At 36.9% G+C, this 20,125-nt stretch overlaps 1 protein-coding gene across 1 annotated transcript in view; it reads left to right on the top strand.

Annotated features, from left to right (window-relative positions):
* MGAT4A (alpha-1,3-mannosyl-glycoprotein 4-beta-N-acetylglucosaminyltransferase A) overlaps positions 1–20,125 on the top strand; it is a 70,201-nt gene that overhangs the window by 48,461 nt on the left and 1,615 nt on the right. The window contains exons 10-14 of the mRNA XM_062487872.1: positions 3,960–4,090; positions 4,690–4,797; positions 5,199–5,392; positions 17,620–17,698; positions 19,877–19,943. Coding sequence (XP_062343856.1) covers positions 3,960–4,090; positions 4,690–4,797; positions 5,199–5,392; positions 17,620–17,698; positions 19,877–19,943 — 579 coding nt within the window. The remainder of the gene's footprint in view (positions 1–3,959; positions 4,091–4,689; positions 4,798–5,198; positions 5,393–17,619; positions 17,699–19,876; positions 19,944–20,125) is intronic.

The following is a 20,125-nucleotide window of genomic DNA, read 5'->3' as shown; positions in this document are numbered from 1 at the left end:
GCACGGTGCAAGATGAGCCATTGCTTGCTTCAATTCTTTCACAGAGTTTGCAGTTTGAGGCAGTGCATGTTCACTGCAGCGTTTTGCTTAGGTCTCTTTGGCTTGATGATTTTTGACTGCACATTGGGGATGGCCAGTGGGCAATCCATGGGTGGGATTTAGGTGGTGTCTTTGGTTCTGTGGCTCACAGCACTTTCCTCATATGCTGCTGCTTGGGAGCTGCAGGACACAAGGACCTCAGCATATGCTGCTGCTTGTTCTTGGGTTGTGCTGCTGCTCTTGCTTAGGAGAGACTAGGTAAGGGCTTGGTTAACTGGGATTCAGAGGGGCTGGATCTGTGCATTAGGAGTTGTCCTGGGCTGGCTTCCATTACAAGGAGTAGGTGTGGCCAGTCAGGGATCCAGAGCTTTGAAGATCTGTTTTACTAGAGGCTTCAGTGCAGAGCTCTGGTTTTGAGCTGCTGTAGGAAGACTATTCTGATGGAAAAAGGGGACATGGATCCATGGCAGAACTGCTGTGTCTGTGGTGTCCTGAGGCAGAAATTCCAGATGGTGAGGCAATGTTATACAGGGAGATGAGGGGCTGGGGCCAAACTGTGCCAAGCTGTGTGTGAAAGGTGGTGACAGAATTTCAGAAACTGGTGTGTGGATGTGTGTCCTTGGTTACTGAAGGAAGACAAGGGCTTGTCTTGAGATCAGGGTGTTTCCTGTTCATCTTTGCTCTAGTGTTCATTAGGAGTTAATGTGAAAAGACTTTATCTCCACTGCTGAACACTTCCATGGTGCTGTGCAGTGTAATGCAGAGAGACCACTTGGGTTAAAGATGCCAGTGCAGTAACAGCCAGTTTACGTCACTTGTTCTGACTGGCTGCACTTGGATCTATCAGGGTGGCTCGATTGGTTGGTTGGGTTTTATTTGCTTGGTTTTTTGCCTGGTGTGCCCTGTGACATCAACATGGCAATTAGATTATTCCCCAGGTCTGGGATGGTTGACTGCATTCTGGACAGTAGAGTGCCAGCTTAGAGGAACCTGCCTCTGAGCCTAGACAAATTTGCCATATGGAAGTAAATAGTTAATTGATATCCTCTTTCTGTTTTACATAAAGCTAGGATAACTTAAATTAAGGATAAGAGTGAACTCCTACTCTTACCTTGAGTCTTGTTCTCAGTTTACTTAACTGTTGGATCCTGTACCTTCATGCCAAATTTTAAATTATATGGTCTGTGAGTGAGGACAAGACAATAATCCTCATGTTCTTCAGAAGATGAGCTAGTCAAAGGAAAAAAAAGTCTGTGTGATTCTTCTGCTCTGTCCTTGGGTAGAAGAAGAAAAGGATTCTAGAGTATCATGGCTGTATATAGATAGTGGAAAAGGATAAACTGTCTCTTAAGTCTGCTTGCATTGAGGTTGGGGCAATATTGTGAGGATATTTCTGTCTTCTAACTCTCATCATATTGTGCGTCTCTCTGACACCACATGGAAAGGTGCACTTCCTATGGAAACAGATGAGACTGACACACTGCCTCAGCAGGTGTCACCAAGAAATGATGGTTTCAGTCCCATAAAAATCCCAGAAACATCTGATAAGTCCCATTTTTAGCTGGTGTTTTATTAGGATTTACCATATTTTTCTGTTCTCCTGCCCTATGCCATTGAAAGCAGTAGGCAGAGATGAATCACCAGGAAAATTGGGGTCTGTTTAGTTGGAAGTGTGACAAGCTGAAAGCTGTTTTTCTGCATGACTATTTTACACAACATTTAACTAATCATATGATTGTTTCCTACCCATTTTTAAATATTTACTTCCACAAATATTGTTAAACAATGTGACAATTTAGTGCGTAAATGCTAACAATGTACTAATAAAAATAATAACTTCTTTCTTATGTCTTATAAGACTAAAGCTTTGCAATTGTCCCTAGCTTAACAGGAGCTGTCCCTTGTGTAGTGGGAGTTTCAAATTTTAGTTACAGAGTATTTTCATGTGGAGATACCTATCTGAGGACCTCATTGCAACAGACACTTAAAAATGATGGGAATATTTTTGCTTTGTAAATGGCTGGATGAAAAGTTCTTGTAAGGGGCAACTTTAACTGATTTGGCATTGCTATATCAATGTTTTAGCACATTTGCTTTTCCATTCCTATGTGTACATTGTCTACTATAATAATTAGTATAGCATCATTCTAACAGGTGAAATAATTGGTACTTCAGTCAGATGCTTCTTCCATATTTGTTGCATGGCATAATGATGTTGTCTAACTCAGACACCTCCAAACTCCTCTCAGAGTTTCCATTGAGTATTCTTTCATTGGCTTTGTCCTTATCCAATTTCACACAAGTCATAAAGAAAAGAGATTGCATCAGACCTGCTTTCTGAAAAGGGCGAAGGCTCTTCCAGTGATCTCTTAATGTCTACTCCAGCTGGCTTTCCTAAGAGCAGGAGAAAATATTAGAACCTCTACCACTTGTGGAGCTTGTTATTTAGAAAGCCCATGGAGGCCTCTTCACTAGTGGAAAAAAACCCTCAGAACATTTCCTGTGCCTGAGTACTGTGTGTTAGTGTGTTGTACAGGACTCCAAAACTGGAGGCACAGAAGGCTTGCATTGGAAGAGAACTTCTGCTGGACTCTGATCCATTGTTGCACACATGCCCCAAGAGCCCATCCCTGTTTAATCCAGCACTGCCCACATCTCAGCAACGTCTGCAGAACTGAGTCACTTCAGCCAGTGTCTTCCTGAGAGATTCATTTTTATGTGATGTCTTTCTTCCTTGCCTTCTCTGTTTTAACCTAACAAAGACTTCAGACTTCATTTGCAAACCTGGTGATGTTTTCTGAGTCTAGCTTGAAATCTGGAACTGTTTTTGGGATTTTAGCTGGCATGTGGTCATAGAATCATTTTGGTTGGAAAAGACCTCAAAGTCATCGAGTCAAACCACTGACCAAATCTACCACTAAATCATATCCCCAGTGCCACATCTACACATCTTGTAAATACCTTCAGGGATGGTGCCTTAAGCATTCCCCTCAGCAGCCTGTTCAAATGCTTCAGTGTAGTCCCTGGTACAAGCAGTTGTCCCTCTGTCTTCAGCCTTGGACTGCCCCACTCCCAGATGTGTTTCTCCTGGTAGCAGTGTTTTCCTACAAGGCACCTTTTTCAAGTGCTACATTCAGATTGACACAATAGTTCTGTGTATTGGTCACCTTTCTCTTCAGACACCTCTACTGCCAGAGAAGTGTACTCCACAACCATATAGGTGATTGCTAATGTTGATATTAAATAGACTTTCTTCATCAACAGTAAGTTTCCTTCTTTTTCAAAGGCTTCCTTTAAGCCTCACAGTTTCCAGGATTCCCTGGAATCCTTTTGTACAGTGCCACCCCAAAGTCCTGCTGATGGCCTATGCACTGCAGAAAAAAATTCTGGTCACTGTGGGATGTCTTTTTTTGAGTTGTATTGTCTCTGAATATTCTGGTAGCTTCCTTCTTTCACTTTGACTTCCTGCCCAGGAGGTTCTGAAGTAGTGGTAGTTGTTGTCTCCTTTTTGTACTTGCAGAAGCTGGAATTGTGTGACTGGGTGGATAACACTTGCAATAGTCCTTGTCTCAGGTGCTTGAACTTAAAAGTGACTTGGGTAATAATAGATGCCAATCCATAACTCTTCTTTCTCTTAATTTTTCGAACTGACAGTTTCTAGTCTTAAGGAGACTGTATTGAGGTACACTGAATATACACTGAATATGTTGATAGCACCAGGATATATGACAACAAATTCTTGTTTGAATATTTGTTTTATTTAGTTGAAATAACTTCTAATAACATTGAAATTTCCAGTTGTTCAGTACTAACATTTTTTGTCTTGGCACAAATGTTATCATCTGCTAACTCATTGATTTCAAAAGACAATGTTATCTCTAAGCTAAAGTAACTCCAGTTATTCTTAATGTCACCCACAGGTAAAATGTTCCAGTCTCCAGATATCACTCTTATTGTAGAGTTCATATTTATGTTTTATAAGGAGAAACCTATTGATTGGCTCCTGGACCATATCCTCTGGGTGAAAGTGTGTAACCCTGAGAAAGATGCTGTAAGTTTTTCTTCTTTATAATAAAGCTTCTAAAATGTTTTCATTATGATGAATGAGTTGATTTTTGTGAGCTGAAAGCTAGCATTAGTGTACAATATGGTTACTGCATGTTCAGTAAGAGTCTTTCTTCCTGCCAAGATTTCTATCTCAAAAAGAACTTCAGAGGGATGCTTCTCAGGGGCATTGTAGGTGTTACTGCTTTTGGAGATTTTGGAGATGGGTGCAGTAAGGATAAAAAGCAAAAGTCTAGTTAGATTCTATGTGTAACAGACCTAAAATAAACTAATACATGTAAACAGTGGTGAGACTGCAGAATGTCACTACTTGGATAGTAGTCTTGGAGAAAGTTCTAAATGGGGAATAAACTTTATATTTTGGTCCTTCATTTCTCAAGAAACACCCTTGCTGAATAAACATGTTCTGTGCAAGGACTTTGAACAGTATTGCATTTGCACAGCAGTCTTGGTAGATTTCTGGAATGAAAACATAAGAACTGGATAAATAGGCCTAGGTTCTTACTTTGTGTTGCTTTTTACTAATGTGTTGTTTTTGTTTTTTGTTTTTTATCCTACCCTTACCTTTTTCCCCCACCATTTCAGAAACATTGTGATCGGCAGAAATCCAACCTACGGATACGCTTCAGGCCTTCTCTTTTCCAGCATGTTGGCCTCCACTCTTCTCTAGCAGGGAAGATCCAGAAACTCACAGTTAGTAGACAGTATTTGCCTTCCTTTACAGAGCAGGCTGATTAAATGAAAAACATTGTGGCAAACAGAGTAAACAGACCTTATCTTATTGTCTTGCATTTTCAAGCATGATGTATATTGCTCCAGATGAAATTAAATCTGATACAGACTGATTAATACAAAGTAGAAGTTCTAGTTCAGCTTATTTATGTGAATTTTTGCTAGGGGAAATTTTTTCTAATTTTTTTACTTTGATGGCATGTCTATATTACTGAACAGTACAAGATCTGATGCACCCAAAATGAGTAATGCATTCATTTTCCATTTTATGCCAATGTTTGTTTTAAGTGTAACCATTTGGGAAAGGAACATAATAAACAAGGTTGTCTGACCAGCATGTTGTTTGTCTGTCTTTCAATTAGGATAAAGACTTCCTGAAACCATTACTGCATAAAATCCACGTGAATCCACCTGCAGAGGTTTCGACATCTTTAAAAGTCTACCAGGGGCACACGCTAGAAAAAACCTACGTAGGGGAAGATTTTTTCTGGGCTGTCACACCAGTTGCTGGAGATTATATTCTCTTTAAATTTGACAAGCCAGTCAATGTAGAAAGGTTAGTAATTACTTGCTGTTGGTCTCATATATGAAGTTGCTTGTGCCAAGAATGCTTTAAGGTAGAATTTGGGGCTGTCATGACCTAAAGTGAAATGGTGTAGGACATTTGGTGTTCAGCTGAAACAGTGATCATTACTGTCTTCCCTCTAATTATTTTACTATGGTAAATTTTGTCTTGCTTTTAGTTTTTTTTTTTTCATTTAATCTGGAGCCTTTTTGAAAAATGCAGTGCAAAACCAGTGCTTTTCTGATGCAGAGAATTTTTGAAAACCCAGTTGGATCCTATTTGTATTACAAATACAAATACAATTACAGAGCAGTTGTACAGCATTGTATGTGGTACAGTGTGTTGTGCTCTGTGGCCTTGATCCCTTGATTGTCTGGGTCAGAAATCTTGCTGGAGCATATAAAGATGTCCCCAGACCTGAAATCTGGGTACTCTGAAGGGCAATATTTTTAAGATGTAGCTTTAGGGCTTGAAAAAAGTCAGTGTGCTAAGATTCCATGTTGACCTACTTAAAAGGTATTAAAATGCAACAAAAAAGAAAGGGGTAGTGTGCTTTCAAAATACAAATATCTGTGATCTGTTGGAGGACTAAAGGTGAATTCTTTTCAACGACTGGTCAGATTAATTAAGGGTAATTGAGTTAGCACTGTAGAGATTAGTCATCCTTTAGTTTTATTGAGATTTATTTGCTGTTTTGCTGGCTACTGTCTTGCCAACATAGTAACTCAAGATTTATAACATACATGGTTTATTTAATGTCTAGTTAAGTATTGCAATGTTAGTGGATTCTTTTTCTCCTTACTTCACACATCTTAGTGTTGTTGTTTTTTTCCTTTAGGCCAATACCTATAGCATGGTAGAACAAAACTTCTTTGAATCAGTTTGACTGGATGTTTTTCCTGTGAAGGAGATCTTTTTGCTGTCCTGAACTGAATCCAATTAGTCAACTTGTGTACCTTGGTACATAATCAAAAGCTAAGTCTTCACCTTGTCTTAGCACAACAGTGAAGATCAGTAGTTCCATTGTGACTATGTTGTTCCAAACTAGTCTGACCTATGAAACTCAAGGTTGTTGTTTGAGATGTGAAATTACTCTGTTGATTGCTATACTTTAGAAAACTTCCCTGGTTATCTTTCCAAGGTGCATGTGTGGAGGAGCACAACTGCCATACCTTCATGGATTAAAGGCAAAGTACTTTTTCTGTGCCAACACTTGAAAAACACTGTTACCTTAATGCTGAAGGGAACTAGAGGAATGAGAAAGTACTAATTATCTGTGTAAAAGATGGGAAAAATAATGTTCATTGAGGTAGTTATGTCCACCTGCTGAGTTAAGAATAGTCTTAATAGAATCCTGTAGAGGATTATATGTTCTGGTTTTTTGGGGGAAAGAAGTGGAGTTTTTTAGGGTCCTGTTTTATTTGGTTTGGTGTTTCTTTTGTTCTTTTCTTTGTGGGGTTTTTTTTGGGGGGGGGGTGTTTTTTGTTTGATTTTTTTTGGTTCTTTGTTTGGTTTTCTTTGTTGTTGTTCTGGGGGGGTTGTGGTTGTGTATTTTTTGTGGAGGATTTTTGGTTTTGTATGATTTTGTTTGGTTTGTTTAGGCTTTTTTGTGTTGGTTGGTTTGGATTTTTGTTTGGTTGTTTGATTTGGGGGTTGTTGTTTCTGGTTTTTCCTTGTTTGTTTTGTTATTTTTATTTGTTGAAGAAATGCATTTTAATTTTAGAAGAAAGGAAACATCTTGCATTCTGTTGCTTCCTTAAAGGAAGTCCACAAGTTTGAATGATGCTGCCTATTCAGCTGTCATTGTAAGCCATTTCAAAGTTTATTATGGCTTTTAATTTCTATTGCCACAGTGTCTTCAAAGATACAGTATTTTACCTTTCTGAAGTCAGTGATTAATTACATTTACAGATACTTTAATTTCAAATTATTGGGGACTTGCTTTTGTCTGTATAACTTGAGCAGCAGCTGCAAAATTTGGCAAGTGCGGGTCTAGTAAGAGCCAGCAGTTTCCTGATATTTCAAGGATGCTTACTGGGACAGTCAAAAATAAAACTGTGACTGGTGAATTGAAACAGAGAAAAGGGAAAATGGACCAAGCATTAGGAAGACTTTACCTGGTGGAGAAATGCACCTGGTGGGAATGAAGAGTAGAAAGTGAACTTTTGATAGTGATCTTATGCCTATGAAAAGATGCAACAGGCTTTTTCTTTTTTCCTTTTTCCCTTTTAAATATTAGAAGAACTATTTTAATTTAAAGGAAATTTTGTCTGCCAAGTCACTTTGAGGTAAATGCTTAGTAACTTCCATAATAAATTCGTGATGAAGAGGTTTTTAATGGAAACACTGACCGCAGCTCTGACTGAATAAATGGCACATCTATTACACTGTGACAGAGCACTGACTTGTTCCTGCAGTTTATTTTTCCACACCAAAATTTTTGCTGAACTGAATTTAGTTTTCTGCAGTTCAGTAATTAGCTTTCATTAAATCTTTAAATATTTCATTTTTGAGATATGAGAATATTGTCGGGAATAACAATGTCAAGGATCTCTTAAAATGAGAACTGAGCTCAGTTCAGAACTTCACTGAGCAGAAAGTAACATTTGTGCCTATTTTATGCAAGACCTGGCTGGCAGATTCCTGCTGAATATTAAGCAGTCAAATAGATGGTGCTTGTTCTAAACCACACCTAGAGAACAGGGATGTGTAAATTGAAACATTCTAGTGCCTACTTTAGTGACAGCTCTTGTACTGAAGCTTTCTAGGTTCTTTCCAGGCAAAAGTTCTCCACCCAAAACACTGAAGTCCCTTAATAGTAATCTAGGGTCTCATCCTTTGTAATAAAAAAATGTATATATTTCTTTCAGTAGCAAATCCTAGAGAAGGAAAGTAGATTGAAGGATGTTCCTCTTAAAAACAAGTTGCATAACAATGTTGAAGGTATGTTTGGTTTTGGTTGGTTGGGTTTTGTTTTTTTTAAATAAATGGATGGAATGTTCTCTAAATGCTCAAAACAGCCTACACTGTAAAGATAAAAAATTGAATTTCTGTTCCCTCAGGTTTTTACATAATTATTGAAATCCACTTTGCTGTTTTCATATGTCCACTGGTGTTTGAAGCACAGATTTAATTATTAAAATTGACAGTTATATTTAGGAGTTTCTTTATGAACCAGTCAAAACACATCTGAGAAAGATACTTCATTGCAGCATTAAAGTGATACTGGTGTCCATCATCATCACAACCATGTATTTTTTGACTAAGTTTCAAAGTCCTCTCTCTAGGTGTGATTCACAAATCACATGTGGCTTTCAAAGAACATATACACTAATTACTTTGAGAAAACCCTTGAAAGTGCAAAACTTATGGCTGTTCTGCAATTTAGAATGGATATTTTTAGAAAAGGCTTCAGGTTTGCTTCAGTATAAATGCACTTCAAATGCTGACCTTTATTTTAAAAGACAAAAGCCAAGGAAAAGACAACTATGTATTTTATGCTGTGGGGGAGGGGGGAAAAACACCGAAAACCAAAACTCACCCCAACCTCACTAGTATACCTCTATAAATTTTCTTAATATTTTTAAAATATGAGGCTCATTGTTTCTTGTATGTAACTGCTTCACAGAATCATCAGGGTTAGAAGAGACCTTCAAGGTCATCTTGTCCAACTATCAACCCAGCAGTCCTATCCCTAAGTGCCACATACAGTTGCCTCTTGGAAACTTCTGGAGTTGGTGACTCCATCACCTCCCTGACATTATTTCAATGCCTGACTCCTCTTTCAGTGAAGAAAATATTTCCAGTATCTAATCTGAACCTCCCCTGATGCAACTTAAGGCCATTTCCTCTTGTCTTTTCCACTGAGACATGGTAGAAGAGACTGACCCTCACCTGGCTCCAACCTCCTTTCAGGCATTTTGGAGAGAGTTTGAGGCTCCTTTTCTCCAGGCTAAACATCCCCAGCTCCCTCAGCTGCTCCTCATAGGACTTGTGCTCCAGACTTTCCTGCAATACTTCTTCATAGTGTTACTTTGAATATTTTCAAAAGGATTTGTGGTTTAGGTTTTTTTAGGGGAGGGGCAATGTGGTTTTTGCTTGTAGTGTTGGGGTTTTTTCTGTTCCTTTTTCGCCCATCACTGCTTTGACCTCTATAGTTGCCCCATAGCTGGTTGGTCTCTCCTTTTAGCAAGTTACTGAGTAGTCATCCTAATGTGACTTTGACTATGAATGGAATTTCAGTTTTAAAGTGGAATATGAATGCTTTGACAAACCACCTTGTAGATTACATTTACCAATTTGTGCTCTAATATTGCATAGATACTGGACATGCAGAATTTGAGACTATTAATCTGTCTGTATTCTGCATATTAGAATCATAGGGAATGCATGATGTTAATCTCACTTGTATTTCCCATGGCATCTTCTCACAACACAGAATTAATAGTCATGCAAGAAAAATATATTTGACTATTTAAGCTAGAAAATCAATATATTGACTGTGAATAGTATCTTGTTGGACTCTTAGTAACTAAACATATACATTCTTTTGTTTGCTTTGAAATTATTGGGACAGTGCTGAAAAATACCTGCATAACAAGTGACAGATGGGTGCATGATATTTTGTAAAGGAAAATAAAGGCAGCTTTTAAAACAGGTTTTCTAGCAGTGAAAAATAAAATTAACTCTTTTTTTTAAGTACAAAAAAAGTTAGCAAAAAAGTATCATAGCAGTCAGTCTTGTATGTATTCAAAATGTAAATAATTATCCATCCTATGTGATGCAAGTCCTCCTGTGGCTAGAGATCAAATGCATTAGAGCAGGAAAAAAAAAAACTTCCTACCAGCTTTCCAAAACTGGAAATGGAACTTCCTCATCACTGGCTTTTGCAGTAACAACCACTCAAAACCTAGGGACCTGCAAAATTGTTTTGGTTTTAGAGGAGTACAGCAGTGACTTGTCTGATGTGTAAGCTGTTCTTTGTTCATAATCATTGTTCAGTGTAGAACCTCTCCTTCAGCCCAGTACATGAAACCTTTTATGGGCAGTTTTAGTTCAAGAACCATGTAAGTGCATAAACATAGAGTGTATAATTTAGATGTAGTCTTTAATTCTGATTATAACAATGTATGCTATTGAAGTGCAACAGCATTTTATGAAGCTTGTAATGGTCATGTTAGCTGATAGGAAATATTTAAAAATCTGAGTGTATTATTTTAAATGTTTTGGTATTTGTCAGCACATTTCAGGTTGGACAATACAATTTTAGTGTACATAAAATACATTTTGAGCACTTTGGTTTCTCTGTTTGCATAAGCTTCTGTACTAATGAGTGGAACATCCTCAAATGGATGCACTGACAGCAGGGATTTGACAGGCAGGCTCCCAGGCACTGATGCTGTTTGCTCTGGGCATGGAATTCTGCCCATAACAATGAGGCAAGGACTTCATATGAATAGAGAAAAAAACCTCAAAGTGTGGATCAGAGACAGAAGAAAAGAGCTGCCTAAGCCAAGGACATGCTGCTTCTTCCTTAATGGTACTAATATCCAAGATTTGTGTACTTGGCAGTGTTCCTGGATTTATAGCTCTTAGTCAGAAATCTTGGAGGCTTAATGCTGTTGCCAAAATGTTAGATGGCTAATGCCACTTGAGATACACTAGAATACTTCACGTGATCTCCAGAAGGACTGGGGTCTCTGAGATGTCATAATTGCATCTTTCCAGCCTGTGATGAGGTTACACACCCAAGTGCAATCTCAAATGGTGGCAAATGCCCATGTATAAGAAGAATGAAAGGAGTTTTCTGTGCTTCCCCAGCCAAACTGGGGGCGTAAAAAATGTTTGTGTGCATAGACCCCCCCATACAAACACCCACACACATAATAAACTCAAAACCACAACAAAGCCTTTCTACATCTCACTGGATTAAAATTTCAGGAGAAATAACCTTGTAAAAAAACAATCAATTACCCCCAGCAAAAAATGTAAACAAACAAAAAACCCCTACCCATTAAATAGAAAAAAACTCCAAACCACTTCCAAAATGAAAATTTAAAATTAATTTAATGCCAGAAATTCTTTTATTGCAGTTGATGTGAGCCCACTCCAGAGGGACAGTGGATGTCAAAGTCCTGTCTGGAAACAGTAGAAAAGTAGACCAGAGAATGGTCTTACACATTCTCTACAGAGAATTTTCTTACACAGCTAAATACTTTCTACACATACTGCACAATCGAAGAGTGTTAGGAAATGGTGCAGGTAATCTTAATAAAAGATTCAGGTTGAGTTTTGAGGTGGTGTGACAAAATTAATTTCTTAGGCATGTGATGGATAAAACAGACTCAGACCACTCCCCAAAATCCTTCCATCACCTCTTCAGTCAAGCTACTTTGTGGTCCATTGACAAACATGAGAAAGTTCACTCCTTTATGTGCACTGGGTTGACACTTCTTGGAAAGTGGGGAATTCAACCCTTGCAGCTCTCAACCATGCAACCCAGTTTATATAAAAGACACTTAAATGGGCTCATTTTGTCAGAGAAAGTGAAACCTTACCTGGAACTTTGCACAGAAGGTAATAAGGTGGGAATAGTTTTTATTTTGTGTTGTTTGGGGAGGCCAGGGGGTTTCTTCTTTGTTTGCTTGCGGGGTATTTTTTCTGAATTTGGAATTATAACAACAAGATGTTTTATATATATAACAAATGCTTCCACTACATTGCTTGCCTATTGTGAGTGCTTGGCAGATGCATATATATATATATATATATATATATATATATATATATATATATATATATATATATATATATGGACTTTTTTTAGAAGTATAAGCATTTTTTTTCAAATGACTTAGAGGCATGAAGAATAGGAGAATAAATTGAGCTTGAGAGAAGGAAAAGAAATTATTCATCTTCTGTTTGTGTTTTGCATGAGGAAATAGTGCATGGTTAATACTGGTTTCCAGTGACAGTGGAACTTCCTAATTAGGATTCTGAGAAAGTGACATAAAGGAGGTAGATTAGTTTTCTTTTACCACATTTGCATCCAGTGATCAAAAATGCTGGATAGAATTGGTGAATAATGACTCTTGAAGTAGATGATGGCATCTGCAGAGAGCCAAAAAATTGCTGACTGAATATTGCTTTTACAGAAATTCATGTTGTGCAGAATTAAAAACTGTAAGGCTGCATGTTGCTATGGATAATTTGCTCAAATGTGGAAGAAAACATTTCCTCTCTGCCTTCCTACCTATTTTCCTTTTCTGAAAATGGGATACACTAAAATACATCAGATTCCTAAAAAGGGACGTAAGGAGGATATGTGAAGGAAAGGATTTGATTCCTGATGTTTACAGAGCACAAAGGCCTGCATTCTCATATTCTTTAGAATCAGGTTTAGTATCAGGTGAGATAACTGGTTTCCTTCAAAACAAAACCCAGATATATGGGTGGAATGAGTGGATGTGAGTTGTGCTGTTTAAAGTATTTTTGTGTATTATTTCCTTTTATCAAACTGCCATAATTTCTGTGTATTCAGTTCTATTTTAATTAGCACATGCAATTAGAACACTTTCTATGGATGAAAAAAAAAATTGACACTTTATTTAAATAAAATTTAAAATATTTTTCAAGACCTAAAATAAATAGAATTAGGTAATAGAGAGAATAATAATTTTTGGGCCTAAATATGCTTGGATGTGAGAGAAAGAAGAGGCATACATCCCTTTATAAAGAAGATGGGGGTGGGTAGAGGCATGTATGGTTGGTTTTGTTTATTTTTGAAAGTACAGGTGTTGAAAAAAATAGCTATTAAAAGAATATTAAAGACAGCAGTTCAGATTAGTAACATTGACTTACCCATCTTCTGGGGGATATTACAAAAGGCAAGAATTTTTCTGGGTGCTCACTACTGGAGGGGTTCTGAACCTGAGTGTGGGCTTTTAAAGTACCATAATAGTTAACTGCATTGGCAAAGTAATGATATCTTTTGTCAGTGTACAAATGATAATCACATTCTGCCTTCCCCTCCTTTTGTGTATTAGGATATGTATGGATATGTGTTTCAGCTTATTGGCTGGGGGGGTTTCCCCTCTCTATTTGTCTTGATTTTTATATGTGTATTCTAGCTCCATGGCAACAACTTAACCCCTCTACCTGGGTAAATAGTGAAGTCACTGAGTATAAAAAGAGAAGTTTTCTTTGCAGCTTTGGCTTTGCTCCATTTAGTTTGGTGATTAGTGTTGTTTTTTTCTGTTTGCATGGGTTTTTTTGTTTGTTTTTAAACCTTCTGTGCTCTTGAAATTTTGTGTATTTCTTAATGCTACATGAAATATTAACACTTAACGTCTTCTTACTCTCATACCACACTGAGGTCATTAACAGAATATATGTGAGTTCATACATTTAATTATTTCTGGTAGAGAGAAGGTTTGTCTCTGTGTTTGACTATCTAGAGTAGCTGCTTACTATTCTTGACCTGTGACTCTTTAAAAAGACACTGCCAGCAGAAAACGTTCTCTTAGATTCAGATACATTAGTATTATACCTAGCAATTGTGAGTTAGAGTTACTTTTCTCTGATGACTTTGATCAAAAATGTTTAATTGTGTTCATGTTTGTATTTTGTAAATAAGAAAGTAGTGAAGTAATATTCCATAAGGCAATAGTAGAGTTTGGGGGTTTTTCTAACTTTAGGTGAATTTGGTTGGGATTACTATATTTAGAGATCCATTGGTTTCAGAATTTTTATTTGAAGGAATGGTTTAGATGATGTTAGGTTTAAGCAGCAGGTAGACAAGGAAATCTTAGTGATTCTACCCTAAGAAAAATGTTAAGTAATTAGGAAAAAAAAGCACATGTTTTTACTGTTTACATGGACTGTCATGTGTAACTCCCAGGACAGGTGTGAAAATAATTGAGCATTTGAAAGCAAAGCTATCCCTAGGTCTTTCAGTATCTGTATTGAGAAATACCTATCATAGAATCATAGATGTTTCTCTTGAAAGAAAGGATTGGGCCAGACATCTTTCTACTGGTACAGGAATTAAATAAAAAGAAACAACCTCATAATGCTATGGCTATCAACTGGATTACTCTACATTACTGATTTAATGAGGACCCTAAATGTCCTGCAGAAGTCTATGTAGTTTTTAGAAATGTCTGTTTTACTTAAGAAATATTAGATTAATAAATCAGTTCATTAGTTAGGGGCCATAAGAGTCTTTCTTCCACCTCAATACTCTCTCATGCAATTAAATATCTAGCAAAACAGCAAGTTTGTAAAATAGTCTTGGCATATAGTGAGTAGCTATAACCAAACCCAAAAGGTTTGGGGAGGTAAAGACAGATTCCTTAAAAGCCATTTCAAGGATTTTGAATGGGAGGTTTAACTGACCTTTGTTTTGAAATAAGTTTTACTCTCTCAACCCATTTCCAAAGAATCTCCATTGGAAAATTTCCCATCAGAAAAGCAAGTTTTACAAAAGATTAGCTAATGACATTTATTTTAGGAGCTGTAGAATATCTGTTTGTTCATAAAGTAAATTTTATTTCAAATAAAATTTTCTAATTGGTAAATTTTAGTTCTAAACAAAACATTAATCAGATATGGATTGGCTGTGTATATGTATTTAGGCTTCTGTTTTCAATCTGTAACTTTTAATGTCTAAGTAGGTGTTATCTGTCAAGTGTTGAAGCAAGGCTCAGATATAAAAATATCCCTTCTTTCTAAACATAATTTAAAATGTGACATGTGCATGTGTTACATTTGTGTGTGCATATGGATTAACAGATAGTTATAGAAAATATACAAAAATAGCATCGGTTTGATTACATGGAAATCGGGTTTAATTAATTACTGCTGTAAATTGTTGTGGCATGGTGCCAGCTCGGGAGTGCATTGCTCTGATGGAGTGACACCTGCTGAGGGGAGGATGCTGCATTTCAGTCTCAAAGCTGATGGCACAGCAGGAGAAATGCTTGGCTGTGGTTGTGTGCTTGCAGGGCTGTTTTTAAAAACAAGCAAACAAACCCAAATAAATAAATGACATCCCCTCACGAGCAAACAAAGCCCTCACTACTACTGCTTCCCAAAAAAATCCCATCCAAACCACCGAAGCCAATTACTGTTCCTTGAGAGCACCCAGAGTCCCAGATCAGAGGGAGCTTCTTTGTGGATTTTTAGGTGTGCCTTCTCAGAAGTAAGTACTAAGGAAAAGCAGCGTGTCTGTGGTTTGGGTGGAGCATTTGATGGGAATACCTTACCTGAGTGTTTGATTACTTTCATTTTAAGTTAGGTCTCCTTAGAATTTTCCGTGTTTTCAAAAAAAAATGCCCAGTACCATTTAGGATATCTGATAGACTAAGGAATCGCTAGCTAGATCTATTAGGTCAAAAGACAGCAGAATGTACTTTTAGTTTTCTGGTCAGCTTTTGTGAGAGCTTTGTTTTGCTTCCTATTGAGATGAAGGCAAATAGAAAAATGATTCATTGGGGTTTTTTTTGGATGTCATTAATGTCTAGAAAAAGTCACAAGATTTGTTTTGGAAGAACTGTGGATATTTTAGGTAGCTTGCATACTTTGGAATTGACTAACCTTTACATTAAAGTACAGTGTGGAAATTACTTTTCTTGAAACACAGTAGTGAGACTTACTTAGTCCAGTTCTGTTTTCCAGTACAATTGTGCAATTCTGCTGAAACCAATGCAATAGAAATCAGTGTGGCTTTCTTGTATCACAAGGTACAAGTGAAGTGTTTCTCCTTTTCGGAGCCTTGATAAAAGAAATGTTTTATGTGTGTGTACATTTTCTTAAAATAATAACATAATTCTATCATTTTGGGGTCACAGAAATTTCTGAGTCAGAGTTAGAGCACTGTTTTCTTCTGCTTGTAGCTATGGAGTATGGATTAATGGCAGGTATTCAAGCTGGCTCCAGGTATATTCAATAAAGACAAACTGGAATTTACACTTCTAACTGCGTTTTAATAAATTGCAAATTGAGCTAATGTTTTTAATTTTAATCAAGTTGTAATTTCTGGACTAATTTTGTCTCTGGCTGGTGACATATTTAATGTGGAATAGAAATTAAGTTCCAATTGAAGAAAGGTTTGAAATGTGTTGATAGACTTTTACATATTCATTTAAAAATAATAAAATAGTCTTCCTAAAAGTGGCATCTGAGTTGATGTAGGATCTAACTAGTTTATGACAGTAATCTGAATTACCTCTGGTCTACTAGAAAAAATGGCAAGTAGTGAACAATTTTCAGGCATTGATTCCACCTAGTGGTAAAAAAATATTACTGGTTTACATAATATCTGTTCAGAATAACATGAAGTTCCTGTTATATATAAAGAAAGAGGAATTAAACTGTCTCTTTCGTAACATAATCTACACATGTGCAGAACTGCAAAAGCTGTTTAGAGCAGGCACCTAGAATTTGAATACTTCACTGATTGATACTGATAGGGATGGTTTAGATATGTTTCAAACATATTTACTCTGTCCAATTTTAAAAAAAAATTGCAAAATTGAGTGAGAGTAATGGGGACTTTGTATGCAGGTTTTAGAAAGTCCTTTTTATGTGTGTTTACAAGTCAGAAACAGGCTTTTATCATTCGGGGTGTTTTTTGAGGGATATTCTTTTCTTAAATAAATCTGTCCTTGGAGTAGAAGTTTGAATTCAGGTGACAAGAAGGGTGTGAATGTGGGTTGGGAATTCCTGGCATAATTATCAGTGAGATTTTGCAATGAACCATGGTGGAGAGATGGACCTGGGGAACATTCACCTGGCAAAATACTGTCTTGGCTAATTTCCCAGAACTGTTTCAGAATGGATCTGCAGAGTTCATTTTGTGGGCACAGGCAGAGGGTGACGTGCTGGGGAGAGGCTGAAGGAGGGCAGGGCTCCTGCTTCTGGAGATGATACCAGTGTGTGCCAGGCAGTGATGACTACAGCTTTGTGTAATGCAATCTGGCAAGAGCAGATGATGCAAACTCCCTTCCTCTGTAAAATATTGCCCAACTTCCCTGTAGCAACTGAAAAACTTGACCCCTTCCAATATATGGAACTGTCTTCTCCCCAGCTGATGTAGGCTCAATATAGGAATGGTGTTTATCCTTGTGACATCTGTATGTGACAATTAACATGTAAGACAGTAACACAGCTGATTCTGACTGATGTACATAGACTTTTTTTTTCCTTTTCATTTATAGGTACTTGTTTCACAGTGGCAATCCAGAGCATCCAGGAGACATACTTCTAAACACAACTGTAGAAGTTTTGCCTTTTCAGGTATGAATGTCTTGATTTGTATCTACTCCATTACAGGATAAAAGCAAAGTCTCTTTATTGACTTTTTTAACAGGGTGAGGAGACATAAATGCTTCTTTTAACTGTATGAATTTGATGTTCTGATGTTCTCATACTTTTCTTGCTTTTAATTGGGTATGTTCACAGAAGACTATTGTAACTATTCAGATGTTCATTCGGGGTGCAGTCTGCTACAAGTGCTGTTGGTAATTTTGATGTGAACAAGGTCATTTTCTTCCAGTCCATTGCTACTATTTAAAACAAAAAAATAAACAGTCTTACCTCTCCTGTGTATTTTGGGAAATGGAAAACCTAAGTAAATCTGCTATTTGACTTAGTAAAAAAGTCTTAGTTCAGGGATTGACATAAGCCCAAACCCACTAGATACCGAAATATATAGATTCTTAAACAGAATGTGTACCTTTCTCCCAATTTCTCTTTTTTTTTCCCCTCTGTAAATCAGACAGTTTTACCACAGGAGAGTACTACACTATCTAAAGTATATTCTTGTTTGAAGTCAGATGGTATGGGTTCTTTTTCTTCAACTAGATATTGCAGCTAACTATTTATATCACAAAAGACTGAAAGGATTAAAATATTACTTCAGACAAGTTTATTTTATTTAGTGTTAAAATGGCAAATTATCTCTATTTCTCCCCATATACCTGGTGTAGGAATCCTGAAATCTATGCTGAAATTGCCATATGTTGAATCTTTCTTCTTTTAAACTTTCTTTTTATCTATTTTTAGAAGCCAGTAATCATGGAGGAGTTCATATCTCCATTTTCCCAGTCTGCCTTGGAGCAGGCAAAAATAGGAAGTTCTTACTATTCCCATCCTTAAAGAGAAAATTGTTTGTTTGATTCTAATTATACTACATAACATGTGGGATATTATAAGATCTGAGGGGTTTGTTTCTCAAGATCTGTGGAAATACATTCAACCACAAAAACAGCAGCAACCCTCACTTCATCTAAGCCCAAAATACAAAAATGGACAAGATAATGAGCAAAAATGTGCATCAGGCATCTCTTTTTCAGCTTTACTTGGCTGTGGAATGTCCCTCACTGGAGCATCCCTTAAGGAAGTAATGCTACAGAGGTTCTATTGCTACTGATGCAATTTGTGGAAAATGTAAATAGGAAGTTCTGCATCTGGCCTGTTCCTAAGCCACTGGTGTCAGCAGAAAAGATTGTCAGTAAAATATTGTCATCTGAGGACAGCAGCTCCTGAGGGCCCTGTTTCTCCACCCTGGACTTCAGTAGATCTAGAAATTCATTCAAGTATTTTAACCCTGATCTTCCTTAATTAGAATTCAGAAAAACAAAAAACAAGCCTTACAAATCAGAGGACACCCAGACTGGATTTGTCTGGGATTCAAGTAGCATACTAAAAAGCCTTCAAGACAACTTAAAACAAAAACCTGCCCCAAACACCCAAACAACAAAAACAAAGAAAACTAAAACACCTGCCCCCCAAATAAATAACCAAAAAACATTCCCACCATTTTGCCAAGCATTTTTAATTAATTCCTGGGAAATTCTTAGAGTGGGTCTTTTGGTTTTGAATCATGGTTGTAATTTTCAAGCTCTGCTCTGCAATTTTTTTTTTGTGCTTACTAAAAAAAAAAAAACTGATTCCCATCCATATAGTGAGACAGTGATAATTGCGGTTCTTCCCTCGCTGTTCTGATGGCTTTCTATCTCACCCAAAGTCTTAGATCAAAAAGTAAACTGTAAATTTTCATTTGTACAAGAGAGAAAACTGTTGTTAAGCCATAGAAAAAGAAGCCAGGTTCTACCTTTGCTTGTCTCCTCCTGTGTATGCCAGTATGTACTTAAGTATTCTGTTCATGTGGCAATTACCATGCGAGTTTCATGGGGCACTTAGAGTACTTGATTTTTCTCCTTTGAAGCCAAGTATTGTTCAGTTCTGGAACACTGCTGTTCTTATTTTCTTTTTTTATTATTCTTTTATTTTCCTTTTTTTTGTTTTTTAGTGTTAGCTTGTCTAAGGCTATAAATAACTGATATTCCAGGCTTGTTCTTAATTATTTGGAAAAAATGGATGCTGAATATATATGAGTGCAAACACGTTTGTCTTTCTCTGGCAAAATCGTATGTCAAAATAAATTATCTCATGTATACTTTGTTGTTCTAGAGTGAAGAACTGGTATTAAGCAAAGAAACCAAAGACAAACGCTTAGAGGATGGTTACTTCAGGATAGGTATGTAACAGTAGAAAAAAATGTGTATTCTTACTATTGCAACTCTTAAAGACATCTTTATTAAAACCAAAGCAAACCTAAACCTGAGTTTTTATCATTCACTTTTGAGTACGTGACCCCGTAGGCTTTACTTAATATTGTGTCCACTAATTCTTTTCAGAGACTGATGTACTAAACAGACA

The sequence above is a fragment of the Cinclus cinclus genome, chromosome 2 (genome assembly GCF_963662255.1).
Source record: "Cinclus cinclus chromosome 2, bCinCin1.1, whole genome shotgun sequence".
Taxonomy (NCBI): domain Eukaryota; kingdom Metazoa; phylum Chordata; class Aves; order Passeriformes; family Cinclidae; genus Cinclus; species Cinclus cinclus.
This window is presented reverse-complemented; position numbering and strand designations above follow the sequence as displayed.